Source organism: Protopterus annectens, chromosome 14.part0 (genome assembly GCF_019279795.1).
Source record: "Protopterus annectens isolate FY-2018-M chromosome 14.part0, PAN1.0, whole genome shotgun sequence".
NCBI lineage: Eukaryota > Metazoa > Chordata > Ceratodontiformes > Protopteridae > Protopterus > Protopterus annectens.
The window spans coordinates 673,378,193-673,393,954 of record NC_056748.1 but is presented as its reverse complement, the minus strand read 5'-3'; the positions used below and the strand labels follow the sequence as shown (position 1 = coordinate 673,393,954).

At 42.2% G+C, this 15,762-nt stretch overlaps 1 protein-coding gene across 1 annotated transcript in view; it reads right to left on the bottom strand.

Moving 5' to 3' along the window:
• The window catches only part of PRKG1 (protein kinase cGMP-dependent 1), a 3,380,995-nt gene that overhangs the window by 175,175 nt on the left and 3,190,058 nt on the right, over positions 1 to 15,762 (bottom strand). The window contains exon 11 of the mRNA XM_044056419.1: positions 14,036 to 14,175. Within this exon, the coding sequence (XP_043912354.1) occupies positions 14,036 to 14,175 (140 nt within the window). The remainder of the gene's footprint in view (positions 1 to 14,035; positions 14,176 to 15,762) is intronic.

The following is a 15,762-nucleotide window of genomic DNA, read 5'->3' as shown; positions in this document are numbered from 1 at the left end:
TAACTGTTTTCTGCCTAAATGATGATTTTCCAGTATTTATTGTGATTCAAAAGCTTGTTTTTTTTTTCACATATTGCACTTATTTGACGGCCTGCACTTTTAAAAAGTCATTTTTTGTTTAAATAATTTAACTGTTGTAGGCTACACACTAAAGTGCGATAGCCTTTTCTGATCATTTGTAGTCGTTTAAAGCTGTTTTAAGTGTATTTCTTACAGTTTTTGCCTTATCTTTTAAAAAAAGTTCCTTGTTTCCCACCATTCTAAGCTAGTATAGGCCAGTTTTCAGGCTAGTGCTGAATTTAGGGCTGTGTTACAAGTTTCTGAGTCGCCCATACCTTACTTGGATAGAAGGATGTTCTCTGTTCACCTGTGAGAGAGGGGAGCTTTGAGCAGCCTATCTGTCCCTGGAAGAGTGGTTCCAGCCTAGAAGTTAGTAGTTTATTGGCCATTTTGGACTAATTTCTATCTTTTTCATTTCCCTGCTATAAAAACCACGTTGCACGGTTTTGTGTGCTGGGCAATGCCGGTTAGCTAGGGTTAAATTATTCCTGGCTCCACTAAGTCTCCTCTTCAGTTTTTCCCTTGAAACTAGTCTAACTCTCAACCTAAGCACTCTAAAAGCATCCTACTGCCCAGCACTTGCTCAGACCTAATAGCAAGCACTAATATTCCCTGACACTTGACTGCCCAGCAGGGCAAGGCTCTTTATTCACCTCTCACCAGCCAAGTGACTAAGCAGCTCACCCTACTCTTCAGGCAAGACCAAAGGGCAATTTCAGGTATACTCGTCAGTCCAGCTGGTGAATCTGGGTATTTTGAGGCAATGTTACATCTGCCTCATGTACACAGACAACCCTCTCCTCCTACCACAAAACACTAACATATGCAAGAGATGCAGTTATACAGCCAAACTGGAGGCTAAGCTGTCTCTACCCAAGACTGGAACAGACAGTCAAGAGGCGAAGGTTAACACTTGCACCACATCTCAAGCCATACATAGACCTACTAAACCAGCACTGGCAAAAAAAACCCATAAATACACAAAATCATACTCAAAGGCAATAAATAAAAACCTGCAAAAGCATCAGAGACCTCCAAAGCAGTCACCCAAACAACCTGCACCTCCCATCACAAACCAGACAACAAATAAAACACAAACTCAGTGTGCCACACAATCACAGCCCTTAAGGCAAAATAACATACCTAACACACTAGTAATAGGTGACTCTATAGTCAGGCACACTGACGTTCCACTCACTAGGCTGGACAAGCAGAAGGTTACTGTTAGCTGCCTGTCGGAAGCCAGAATCTGCCATATAACGCAAGCACTCAGGTCACTCCAGAACAAGTACAAATATGACTCTGTCATTGTTCATGTTGGTGTGAATGACCTGAGACGTACCTCCCTGGACTACATGAAAAGAGACATGGGATAGCTCGCTGATCATGTAGCCCAAGCTGGTATGACCCTGACCCTGAGTAGCAACCAGCCCTCAGCAAGAATGATACGTCAGTATAAAGAAAAAATTATCAATTTCAGCTTCTGGTGTCATTCAAAGGGGATCCAGTATCTGTCAGCCTGGGACGACATACTTGACAAGCCACATTGCTTTGCAAGAGGCAGCTTGCACCTGTCACCCCAAGGCTTTTGAATACTGGCCAAGGCTCTTGCTACCCCCATAGTGCCTTTTTTAGGCAAGGCTCAAAAGTCAAACCCATCTCCATAAACAGCACAATTAACAAAAAACTGAGGGTTATGCTACTCAATGCTAGGAGTTTAAATCTCAAAATGCATGCACTCAAAGCACTCCTCAGTATGGAGAACGTTGACATCTGTGCAGTAACTGAAACCTGGTTCAAGGCTCCAGAGAGCACCCCAGCACTACCAGGCTACAACTTGCACCACACGTTTCAGCCACAGAACATGGACCGAAACACAAAAGGAGGGGGTGTAGCCATAGTCATCAAGGATACCTACACCTCCAGGTTAGTGGCGCAGCATGATACCTCTGAGATCATCCATGTGCAACTAAAATCAGGGAAATATGCAATGCAAATTGTGGCCTGCTACAGATCACCCTCCATGACCCAGGACCACCACTCCACCTTTCTGGAGACACAAGAAAACATGAAGGTCCTACCGAACTCCCTGATATTGGGCAATTTAAATTACCCAACCATTAACTGGGAAAACTACTCGAGTACAAACTCCCAGGCCCAGCGCTTCCTGGAATTCATCAACTCAAACACCCTGGATCAGCTGGTAAACTCCCCTACCAGAGGTGAAAACATATTGGACCTGGTCATCACAAACATGGGCGACAGATGTTCCACGCTGGAAGTCAACTCGTCACTGGTTAAATCAGACCATAAACTAATCACTCTGGATGTCCACATCCCACCACCACCCCCAACTAAGGAAACCACAGTAAAAAACTTCACCTTACTTAAGACAGAGGCGGTAAGTTTCACAGCCCCCATGCTAAAGGATAACACTGCCCAAGATGCAGAAACCTTTACAAATGCACTCTATGAGCACCTACAAGGATGCATGGATCATGCTATCCCTAGCAAAACCAAGACTCACTCCTCTAAGAGAAGGAAATCAGTCTGGCCATAAACAGGCTATATAATAGAAGGAGGAAACTAGTTCAGAAAAAAAGCAAATCCCAAGAAGGAAAGACACCCCTGATCAGTATCAGTAAGAAACTAAGGTCCCTCATAAAATAATCCAAGGCTAACTTTGAAAGAAAAATAGCCAAGGATTCAAAATATAACCACAAAGCCTTCTTTAGCTATGTTAAGAATCTAAGTGGCAACACGCAGATATGCACTGAACTAGTGCAAAATAGTACAAAATATACTGAACCTACTGATATTGCCAACATCCTGGCAGATAGATTCATTGCAACCTTCACTCCCCTCTCACCCCCAAAATGGCCCACAACAATACTGGAAAAGTGTAGTGTCCTGGAAATCACAGATGCACAGGTGAAAATAGTCCTTTCAAAAGCCAAAAGTACAGCGTCAATGGGGCCAGATGGTGTCCCAGGCTGCGTCTTGCAAGAACTACAGAACAAACTAATCCCCCCACCTAAACACGCTGTTCACCATCAGCCTCTCCACAGGCTATGTGCCCATAGAATGGTGCACAGCAACAGTTATTCCACTCCACAAAGAAAGGGCCACAACTGACCCTGGTAACTATCACCCTATAAGCCTGACTAGCCTGTTCTGCAAGGCTATGGAGCACATCATCATGGAACTCATTAATAAAGACATTGGGAACCTAAAAACATTTGACCTGACCCAGTTCGGCTTTGTTAAGGGCAGATCAAGATTACTAAACCTGGTTGACTTCTTTGAGACAGTCACCAAGGCCATTGATGAGGGAAAGGTTGTTCACACAGCCTACCTTGACCTCGCCAAGGCTTTTAACATCATTCCCCACTCAGGTATTACAGAAAAACTCACCAGCCTGAACATAAACTCCTACATCACCAGATGGGTTGCCTACTGGCTTACAGACAGAACTCTCACAGTAAGAATAACGTGCTCCAGGTCCGACTCTAAACCAGTCACAAGTGGTGTCCTGCAAGGCTCGATCCTGGAACCCCTACTGTTCAGCATATACTTCTCAGAAGTAGAGGCAAACACAGGAGGACTATGGCTCACCAAGTTCGCCAATGACTGCAAACTGGGTGCCATAATTGACTCTCTGGCGCCTCCAAAAGGGCTTTACTGAGATGGACACCTGGTGTGAAAGTCATGGCCTCAAGCTAAATGCCAAAAAATGCATAGTCATCCTGTTTGGGAAAAACAAAACACCCACGAATTACCACATAGGTGGCAGCCCTCTTAATACAGAAGAGGTAATAAGAGATCTGGGGACCCAGGTAGACAGTAATCTATCCTTTGACAATCATATTGCCAAAGTAGTTAAGAAATCCTTCTATGTGGCCCATCTAATTACTAAAGGGTTTACATCTAGAAATAAAGTGGTTATAGTGCCACTCTACTTGTCACTCATCAGACCCATCATAGAGTACAATGCCCCATGTGCCCATGTGGGATGTACCTCAGAAGACACTTCCAACAGCTGGAGAGACCACAAAAGTACCTCACCAAGAGGATTACTGGCCTCAAACATATGTCCTATGCAGGCTGACTGAAAAAAACTCCGGCTGTACTCAGTGGCATATTGCTTACTCAGAGGTGATCTCTGCCTGACTTACAAAGCCATGTCTAACTCAGAATTGATGGACATGCTCCACCTAAAGAAATCCAAGTCACTGCGAGCCATGCACTCTAGTGAGCTAAATCTCGCCACAACAATAAATAGATCATGCTGGAGGGATAGATTCCTGTCACAGAGACTCCCCATGCTTTGGAACAAAATTCCAAACTACATTAGGCAGAGCCCCTCACTAACACTCTTCAACAGAAACCTTGACGTGTGGATGGGTAACAGAAAATACACCCCTGGGATCACTTCATTGGCTCTGCTTGACAGAGGATCAGTTAAATAATCAATGGGGTGTCGAAAGCTGAGACACTCTGGCTAGACTTATAAATGCCCTTGGGCAGATAGCCTAGTACCTACCTATGAATTATAGTGTTATGCAAGACCCGACATCATAACCGCTGCACTTTATGGTAATCCTTTCCTCCATTAATTTAAGTAGTGCTTTCTTTTCATTTTCCATTTATTTTTCAACGGTTCTAAAAGGAAAGCAGAATGGCAACAACCAAAGCTGCTTTTTGTTTTTACAACTATAGTAAAAGTTTCTGAACTGAAAGTCAAATATCTTGCTTGTTCAAGACCTTCTCTGCCATGTTGCTGAGACACTTATACAGTCAAAATTAGTTCATGGAATCCAGTATATTCCTCAATTAACAACATGCATCACAGACATGCCTACAATTGTGCTGTTGTGTATGTTATAGCCAGGACTTAGTAATGAGAATTATGTTTCTTGTTCAAATTTTACTCTGGTGAACTATATGATCTTCTTCTTTCTTTCGGCTTTTCCCGGTTAGGGGTCGCCACAGCGGAACTCCAGTCCGCTAATGATTGGCAGTACATTTTTTTATGGGGCCGAGGTGCCAGCTTGATGCCCAACCTTCAACAAAGGCACGCCCATTCACGCATAACTTTCAAACACCACTCTCGACTGTGGGGAGGTCGTACAGACTCCACACAGAAGGTGTATGGAAAAATTAAATAACCAATTTAAAGAAATGTTTCCTTCCTAGATCAAAACTCTACTCACAAGACTGATAGTTCATAGTAAATGCTCTGCTGTGCCATCCTTTGCTGAATGCATTATGAGTCCATTTGGTATTTCGTAATTTTACTTTTTTAAGGTCTGCCAGTCTGAACTACTTTGTAGGAATGTTCACTTGTTATATTGTGAATGATTGCAACATGTGAAATTTTATTGCAGTGAGTCATTAAGCTACAAACATCTATGGTGCATCAGAAAAAAAGAAAAACTATACTCTTGCTTTGTTTTACTACATGGTACAGATATTTTCTGATCCTATAAGTGCTGATAAGTATTATTTCTACAAAAATTTAAAAGCATCACTGATATTAACATGGTAAATAATCTCAACTGCCACGTGTTATATCTGCTTATAATGCTAATTGTTGTGGTGGATGGCATCACAATTCCTGCACAAACCAACAAATGAGGTTTGGGAACAAACAAATTTGTCCAGAGATATCTTCAGTGTTCAGGGATTAAGGGGAGTTGACTTGTCGGCAACTGTGTGATATTGTGCTTTTACTGGTCTATAAATACTAGGAAGAGAGTGGTAGAACAAGGATTTTCAGTTTCCTGTAGTTAACTAGTCACTGGTCAGGTTAGGATAGGTATTGTCCTCGCACATGTCATATGTTCATGCTTGGGGTTTGTTGGAGTTGTTGCTTTTGAGCTGCATGGGGTCCTCTTCCTGGCTCCAATGGTTACTGGGGTTGTTCGTGGTTGGACAACTGCTATCACCAGGTCTCCTAGCGTGGTTTGGCATTTCAGGCAGTTTGAGACATCCACTAGATTCACAGCTTTCTTTTGGGGGTGTTGCCTCAGTTTGTGGTGTGTTCCTGTGCCATCGTTTTTCTTTCTTAGGTAGGGATGCCTTTATCAGTTGTTTTGTCTAGGCTGATAATTTTGGTTGCCCACTGCTTGCACTAATATTTTACTGCTAAGAAAACTGAAGCTCTTGCTCTCAGTTATTGAATTTAGCTCATTGTTAGATAGTGGTGTGTTTGCAGGCTGAGAAATGGCTGCAAATAATGGCCATTGGCCGTGCATGCACAAAGTATGCATAATGGTCATAGGGGATGTGACACTGCCTTTTCTGTTCTAGGTAGCCAGTTTCTGTTTCAGCTACATTGAGTTTGCATATTATTGCTTTTCTGTATTCCTGCAAGGTTTGGTTGAATGAAAAGACTTCAGTGCTTTAATGTCAGTGATTTACACTTCCCATCACTTGCTGAGTTGTATGGGATTAGGGCAACAGCAATCTTCCCTAAGTGCATCTGCAGTGCATCCGCTAAGCTCCAAATGGACCCTCCTTGGCATAGTCCTGGCAAGGCAAGCATCCATAAACAAAGTCCTATTACTAACTCTGCCATAGGTTGGTGTGAGGAAAAGGAAAATAATCTAAGACATTCTGAGAATAAAACCAACAAGTACATACCTAGAGTTCTTGGGTAATCCATTTCCTAACCTGCTGACACAGATACAGAAACCCAAAATCAAAGAATATTTATGAGGTTTCCTTTGTTAATGCAAAATACCTGCAATGGGCAAACATTAAATGAAAATTTCTTTTTTTTTTTAATCACCCGAACATTTGAGCTGTGTTCAGACCTGTAAGGAACAATGTCCAGTGTCACAATTAAACAAAAGTTTAAAAAAATATGTCTACAATGTGTGTACATAAGGCTTCTGTAGCACACTTTACATGTTACATATTAAATCAAAAACAAAGTACCACTTGTGATGCTTTGCGTTGTTAATGTAAAATCTGTGAGGGTAGTGGGTCATAACTCATTAGTGGATAGTGGTGTGTTTGCAGGATGGGAAATGCCTACAAGTAATGGCAGTTGGCCATGCACGTACATAGAATGGTTAACGGTCATAGGGGATTTCTTGCTGCCTTTTCTGTTTTAGGTAGCATGTGGTGGCTAAGGATAAGGCATATGGAGAGTTGTATAAGAGATTGGACACTAAACAGGGAGAAAAGGACCTGTACAGATTGGCTAGACAGAGGGACAGAGCTGGGAAAGATGTGCAGCAGGTAAGGGTGATAAAGGATAGTGAGGGAAACGTACTCACAAGTGAGGAGAGTGTGTTGAGTAGATGGAAAGAGTACTTTGAAGGGCTGATGAATGAAGAGAATGAGAGAGAAAGAAGGTTGGATGATGTGGGGATAATGAATCAGGAAGTGAAACAGATTAGCAAGGAGGAAGTAAGGTCAGCTATGAAGAGGATGAAGAATGGAAAGGCTGTTGGCCCAGATGACATACCAGTGGAAGCATGGAGGTGCTTAGGTGAAATGGCAGTGGAATTTTTAACCAGATTGTTTAATGAAATTTTGGAAAGTCAGAAGATGCCTGAGGAGTGGAGAAAAAGTGTTTTGGTACCTATCTTTAAGAATAAGGGTGATGTGCAGAGCTGCAGTAACTACAGAGGGATAAAAATAGATCAGTCACAGCTTGAAGTTATGGGAAAGAGTAGTGGAAGCTAGGTTAAGAAGGGAGGTGATGATTAGTGATCAGCAGTATGGTTTCATGCCAGATGCAATATTTGCCCTGAGAGTGTTGTTGCAGAAATACAGAGAAGGTCAGAAGGAGTTGCATTGTGTCTTTGTGGACTTAGAGAAAGCATATGACAGGGTGCCTAGAGAGGAGTTGTGGTATTGTATGAGGAAGTCAGGAGTGGCAGAGAAGTATGTAAGAGTGGTACAGGATATGTACAAGGGTAGTGTGACATTGGTGAGGACTGCGGTGGGAGTGACAGATACATTTAAGGTGGAGGTGGGATTACATCAAGGATCAGCTCTGAGCCCTTTCTTATTTGCAGTAGTGATGGACAGGTTGACAGATGAGATCAGACAGGAGGCCCCGTGGACTATGATGTTTGCAAATGACATTGTGATATGTAGTGAGAGTAGAGACCAGGTTGAGAAGACCCTGGAGAGGTGGAGATATGCTTTAGAGAGGAGAGGAATGAAGGTCAGCCAGGCTAAAACAGAATATATGTGTGCAAATGTGAGGGAGGGTAGAGGAATAGTGAGGATGCAGGGAGTAGAGTTGGTAAAGGTGGATGAGTTTAAGTACTTGGGATCAACAGTTCAGAGTAATGGTGAGTGTGGAAGGGAGGTGAAGAAGAGAGTACAGGCAGGTTGGAATGGGTGGAGAAGAGTGTCAGGAGTGATTTGTGACAGACGGGTACCAGTAAGAGTGAAAAGGAAGGTCTACAAGAGGGTAGTGAGACCAGCTATGTTATATGGGTTGGAGGCGGTGGCACTGACGAAAAGGCAGGAGTCAGAGCTGGATGTGGCAGAGTTAACGATGTTAAGATTTGCACTGGGTGCGACTAGGATGGACAGGATTAGGAATCAGTATATTAGAGGGTCAGCTCAGGTTGGACAGTTTGGAGACAAAGCAAGACAGGCGAGATTGCGTTGGTTTGGACATGTGCTGAGGAGGGATGCTGGGTATATTGGGAAAAGGATGCTAAGGATGGAGCTGCCAGGTAAGAGGAAAAGAGGAAGGTCTAAGATAAGGTTTATGGATGTGGTGAGAGAGGACATGCAGGTGGTTGGTGTGAAAGAGCATGATGCAGAGGACAGGAAGAAATGGAAACAGAAGATCCACTGTGGTGACCCCTAACGGGAACAGCCAAAAGAAGATGATGATGATGTTCTATTCCAGCAACATGATTTTTTTTTCCCTTCCTCTGTCATTGTCTTTCTTACTGGGAGGTTGATAGAAAGGTTAAATGTTTACCTTATGTGCATAAGGTACAGGGTTGTATTCTCACATGGGGTAATTAGCTAGACTTAAAATGCCCCACAAGGGCAGTTAGGGTGGTATGAAACTATCTCTTCAATGGCATGCATTTAGGTTGAGAGGTATGCTTAGGAAGGGCATGTGTGTGGCACAGTCAACAAGGTTTAGTGGACTTGGGGCCAATCGTTTATTAGGCTGTGGGCTTGGAGTTTGAAAAGGATTAATATATATACCAGCACAATTTTTTATTTTTTTTTCTCTCTCTACAGATGGCAGAGGTGCAGAACTTGTGTCAGAGATAGGAAGCCATTGATGCACAGGCAGATGAGCTGTTCCAGGCTTTGCAGAGCAGTGGAACTGCAGTGACTAAAGACCCTGGCGAGTCCAGAAGGAAAAGAAGGCAGCAGTTGGTGCAGACCAAGGAGATGGCCTGAGGGAAGTGGGAATTACAGTTGAGGGATGCCGTCGAAGTGGATACTCCAGCCACTGGAGCAGTGCAGGATCCAGTGGCAGATAATGATATGTGGTTTGCCGTTCGTGCAGACTTGGGGTGGTTTGGGAGCAGTTTGGGAAAAGAGGGGGGATGAGTCTCATTAGGTGCTTGGTTGTGTGGCTGGAAGCACAGAGGATCCTCAAAGACTTTGGGAAGGGAAGCAGTTGCAGGGTGAGAAATGTATGGGAGTGCATACCACAGGCTTGTCTACTGGGTGTTTGATATCCTAGGTGGTTGGGATGGGGTTGCAAGAGGTGGGTTCAGATATTGAGACTCAGCCGGGGGACTGGTTAGCTACACAGACCCTGGGGCGAGGGACTGGGTCTATCTTTTTGCTCCCTCACATACTGGTTTTGGTTAAGGAAAAAATCTGGAAAGGGGAGTAAATTGATGTCTTTAAGTTAAATGACACAGATAGGGTTCAGTGTTTACTGGAGGCAGAAAATGCAAATGGAAAAGAACTTTTGGTGGCCCTAGCGGCATTGGGGCGAAGGAGGGTATCTAGGTTGTGGCCAAGAACACGGGAGAATTAGATTTTAGGATTTGTATATACTACATGGCAATTTGGTTGGCATATTTTCTTATGATCTGAGAGGCTCAATGACTACAGGCAGGCAGTGCTTGGTTATGCAATGATCAGAGGTTTCATAAGAGAAAAGTGGTTGATCAGTCATTATGTTGGGAAGTTAGGCAGCCTGACAAATGGCTAGCCACCATGATGGATAACTTTGTTGCTGTTAACAGAGGAGGCAAGTTGGGAGGGGAAAGGTTGGGGGTGTGTTGGGCCTTTAATACTGAGCAGTGCTCATGTGTAGTGTGCAGGTTCATGGACACTTGTTCAAAGTGTGCAGGAACACATCCAGTGGTGCAGTGTGGTCGGCGGGAAGGTAATGCGGTCACATCATCTTCATTTTCAACTGATTTAGGTGGGTTTCTTGCTCTGCTTCAGAGATTTTAAAGCTTGCATGCTAGAGGGAAGTTTCATGGGCAGAGTGGGGGTGTCCTTTCAAGGGGCGAGGGGAAGACTGGGAGACGTATTCTCCCGCTAAGGTGCAGATATTGTGGCATATGATCCAGCAATTTCCTAATCTGTCACTTTAGGAGGAGTTGATTGATGGATTTACTTGAGGGTTTTCTATAAAATTGAGGGCAGTAGGGGGTGGAATCGACTGTAAGAATTTACAATCAGTTCAGGGGAGAGAAGATATCTTAAATGGTTTGGTGGAGAAGGAACAGAAAGTGGAAATGTTACTGGGCCCTTTTGACTTTTCTCCCTTTGACAATTTTAAGGACTCCCACTGGGTCTGGTGCAAAAGAAGTCAGCCGGGGTATTTTGTTTGATTCACCATTTGTCTTACCCTGAAGGGAGCTCTGTTAATGATTTTATTTTGGTGGTGGATGACAAGGTTACCAGTGCACCTTTGGATGATGCCATGACAATGATTCGAGGGTTTAAAGATCCATGGTTGGTGAAGGTGGACATTGAATCTGCATTTTTGCCAGTATGAGAGAAAGAGTGGCTGTTGTTAGGCATGGTGGTTGGGAGCAAGTTTTATTTTGATAAGACTATGCCAATGGGGTGCTCAGTAGCTTGAACTTACCTTTGAGAGGTTTAGCACTGTGCTTCATTGGATTTGGCTTTAGCAAGTGGGCACTCAGATGGCAGTGCATTACCTGGATAATTTCTTAATAGTAGATGAGGGGATTGTGGGAGCACAGGAAGGTATGTGTGAGTTTTTGGGCATGTGTGACAAGATGGGGGTTCATTTGGCTAAGCAGAAGTTTGAATGCCAAGCTAAGGCATTGGATTTTTTTGCATATGCTACTGGATGCAGAGCATGGGTTGTTTGGTTTACTGGCAGACAAGATAGCACATTTGAAGGAAAAGATTGGATGGGTGGTGTGTAAGGATAAGATGCAGATTAGGGACATTATAGAGCTCTTAGGACTTCTGAATTTTGCATGCTGGACAGTTCATCCAGGGCATACTTTCTGTAGGTCAGTTGCCTTTTTCTTTAAATAGGGGAAAGTAAACATCACTGTGTAAGGATTGGTAAGTTGGTGCAGGCAGATTTAGTACTATAGTTGTTCTCCTTGCAGCAGTTTAATGGTGTTTGCTTTTGACAGTCAGATTGAGTTGATCACAGGGTATTTAAGTTGAAGTTTTTTTTTTTGTTTTACAGAGTTTGTTAATTAACTTTTCTTTTGCAGGTGTGTATGTGTCAGGGGTGAAGAATGGGATTGCTGACAGTTTGTCTTGATTTCAATTTTCCAGAATTTGATGGTTGGTCCCAGGGGCAGCGGAAGAGCCAAAGACATTGCCAGATAAGGTATGCCATCTTGGGCTGAAGTATTCAGACAGTTGGTGCAGCAATTTTGGACAGCATCTACTAGGAAGGCATATGGTAGGGCATTATATGATTTTGATAAATTTATTTTACAGTTTCCTGAGTAGGAGGGAGTTTGGTTGGAACAACTATTATTGCGATATTTGGCTGGGGCTTGGGTGCAAGATAAGGTAGTGCAGTCGGTCAAAGTGGACTTGGTAGCGATCAGTATATTTGCTTGTGTGGCTGGGTTGCAGGACTTTATTAAGTCTTGGCCAGTTGGGGATACACTGAGGGGTTGGGGTAGAGTGGCTGGTATGAATATGGATATGTGATGGCCTTTGACAAGACAAGTTTTGAAAGTTTTATTGAAGGATTTGACTTTGGTGGTTGGTGATTCAGTGGATTATACCTTGTAGGTGATGTTGTGCCTATGGATATATTTTGGAGCATTTAGGGTATCAGAACTATTAGCATCATTAGTTTTGGAGAATGTTATGTTTTTATGGCACTATCCATATTTGGTTACATAGATCTAAAACGGATCAGTTACAGAAGGGCACGCAGATAGTTCTTGGGAAATGCAGGAATGATTGGATCCGTCCAGTAGATTGGGCTGGGAAATTATTGAGGACCCATGTGGGGAACCCTCAGGATCTGTTTTTTTTTTCAGTTGAGAGGGGGTAAGAGGATAACGAGTAATCAGTTCATACATTTGATAAGAAGGGCTTTCCACTGTATGGGCTTTCCGGGAGTCAGGTTTTCCGCTCATTCTTTTCACATAGGTAGGGCTTCAGATTTAGCGAGGGAAGGCAGCTCAGGGGAGGTCATTAAGAGGGTGGGTCATTGGTCTTCAGATGCTTTTTTTTATCTTATATTAGTAATGGATTAAATTGGGTGCTTTATTAATATATATATATCTTTTTTTTTAGGGAAGGAAATTCTTATCCTGGGTAATTCATATATTCATTGAGTGGTGAAGAGGGCCCCCTGTTAGGACAACTGGTGATTAACTGGGTTTTCATCAACTCTGGTGGACTGTCATGTGGCATGGTGTTAGAGGCCTTAGGTGGACTCAGCTCATTGAGGAGTTTGCATCTAAACAGTCACAGATGGGGCTTCCTCGAGTATTGGTGGTACATTTGGCAGGTAATGACTTTGGAATAATTCCTAAGAAGCAGTTGGTGTAAAGAGTAAGAAACAATTTAGTTACATTGGAAGAGGTTATACTTGGGTATGTGCATTGTGTGGTCCGAGATAATGCTGCTTTTATGTTGGAGGAATGCTGCTAGTTTTATGTCATTAAAGCAGGCATGGCAGTTTATTAATTGAAGGTTGTCAATGCAGCTAGTTGATTTGGGTATGCAGAAGATCGGACATAGGGATTTTGATGACAGGGACCCGGTTTGGTTTAGAGATGATAGAGCACACCTGAATGAGTTTGGTTTGGATCTTTTTAATGTACTTTCACATTTATTTTTGGAAGGATTAGTGAAAGTTCTCTGGTGGGGGGGGGCAGAGAAGAGAGGCAATGTTGTCCCTCTTCTGTTCCCCCTCTTGGTGTTTGTTGTTGACAAAAGGAGTTTGGGGAATGGACATGAGCAGCAGGATGCTGCTTTGACTGTAAGAGTGAGTGGTGGTGAGGATGCTGCTTATTAGGGCATGGTGAGTGGAGATGTGCTGCTCTGATGTATGGTTGCAATGAAGTTTATGTCCTGCTTATGAGAATGTTCATGCTGTGATAAAAAATTGAAATGAAGCAATAAAGTTATGTTATTTTAATTTAGTAAAGTTCATCAAATGCCATTTGGTGTGAAGTGTTTTACTGAAGGGGATCGGGGTGCTGTTCACTAACATGGATGTCATGGTGGTTTGCAAGTACAGACTAGGTAAGCGGGAAAACATTATGCATATCATTATGTGTTGCTGCAGGTATGTAACAAAGCTGTTTATATCGTTGTGACTACAAAGTGCATATTACATCTGTGTAACATGAAGCTACAATCACATAGGGAATGTATTTGCTTAGAACTCAGTTTAAAACAATTTATTTTCTTTAACCTATCAATGGACGGATTATCTGGCTTTGCAATAAATATTCTTTTATCAAAATGAAGATGCTTTGTTACTTGATAAATTAACTAAGGAATGAAGATAGGTAATTTTAATTAATTTATTTGAAAGACATACCTCACAATGAAGTCAGAATGAGCCTCCTGCATAATCTGCTTTTCTGACCGTATATGCTCCTGTTGCCTTGTGTCGACTATGTGTCGTTTCTTGAGTATCTTCATAGCAAATGTTTTGGATTCATCACTTTTTAACTGAACCTGAAATAAAAAAAATGAATTTCATTTAATTCTGCATTTTAACACCTTTTAAGGAAATACAATGAAAAAATAAATGATTCAGCAGCAAATGTGATGACATTAAAACTATATAAGTCATCATAGGAAGAAATGTTTTCCTGTTTCCTTTCAGGTACTGTGCTGTGGCAAACTAGAGTTTGCCACGTAGTATTAGTAGGCACCTTCTTCTTAGACAAACTTCCTGAAACTTTGTATGTATGAAACAGATAACAAATGATAATTGCATGGAAAAGTATTAAACTGAAAGAATGTTTCCTTAGGTTTGACATGGATTCAGCCATGGATGACAGCAGGTACAGTGCAGATTAGCATACACTGTTTTATAATTCCAGCAAGAAAAAGGAAGAAACATTGAATGACAGTTAATATTCATTCACATCAAAATGTTTTATTAGTTGGATTCATGGTAACAGAAAAAAACTTACAGGGATGCATTCCTTCCTAGGAAGATTTTGACACCAAGTGACATTAGGAGCTATTGCAAAACTGAGTCAAATGAGTTATGGTAAAGGCATCAGTGCACAGGCCACAAACACAGCAGTGGTGTTGTAAGGATCTAATGCCTGCAAAGACACATGGGCACAGGGGCCATTAGATTGCCATGCAACTCTTTATACTTTGTCTTAGGAAAGAATTTACTTAAATAATACTGTGCAGCTATGTAGGAAGAAAACAGGCCTAATGGATTACCATGTGGCAAGGCCTGAAGGGAAAGTTAGTTTACTAATTTGTGAGTTTCAAGGAAAGGTCACCTATTTCCTGCATTACTTGCTTTTACAAGTAGATAATTGGTAGATATATGTTTTAAAAGTAGAAAATGTTGTTTAGTTAAAAGGATAAGTAAGGAGGTTTAGGTCATGTGCAGGAACATTGCCTGCACAGTTTAATTGGGTTGCTGCTTCCCCCTTGTATTTCACCTCCCTAGCACTGCTGTAAATATTAAGCCTCACTTCTACATTTTTTCAGAGATCAGTTCATTCCCCTTTGAGTGAGGTCTCATTAGCCTATATACTCCCTTTATAGAGGTGACAGTGGAGTGCAAGAGGGTTCCATAATTCAAGGTTGGATTTTTTTCCTTATATGCTCCTCTACTCCTTTTCCATGAGTGTGACTTCCACATGTGTACTTGTACTGTAGTATGCAAGGATGCTTCTCTGAAAGTACAAACTACATCTCCTCCCCTAAGGGTGAACAAGCTAATGCCTTTTGCTCTAGCCCTAATTCCCTTTTGGTGGCTTCTCCTATACCTTAACCTGTATGTCACTGAGGTATATGAGAAGTTGTTTCTTTTACAGGAAGTCCCCGGGTTAAGGACGAGATCTGTTTTTTTTGTCTGTCCTAAAGTCAGATTTGTATGTAAGTTGAAACACATACATATGGTTCTTATTAAATGTAACTTAGTCAAATGTTTGCCTCAGTATGTAATTTACTTTTCTTTGCATATAAAACACTTTAGAAACACTTCCAAACAAACAAAAAAAAATCTTAAACATAATACTGTATACTGTAGCTATGCTTCCTTACTTCCTAAGAGCTATTCTTCAATAC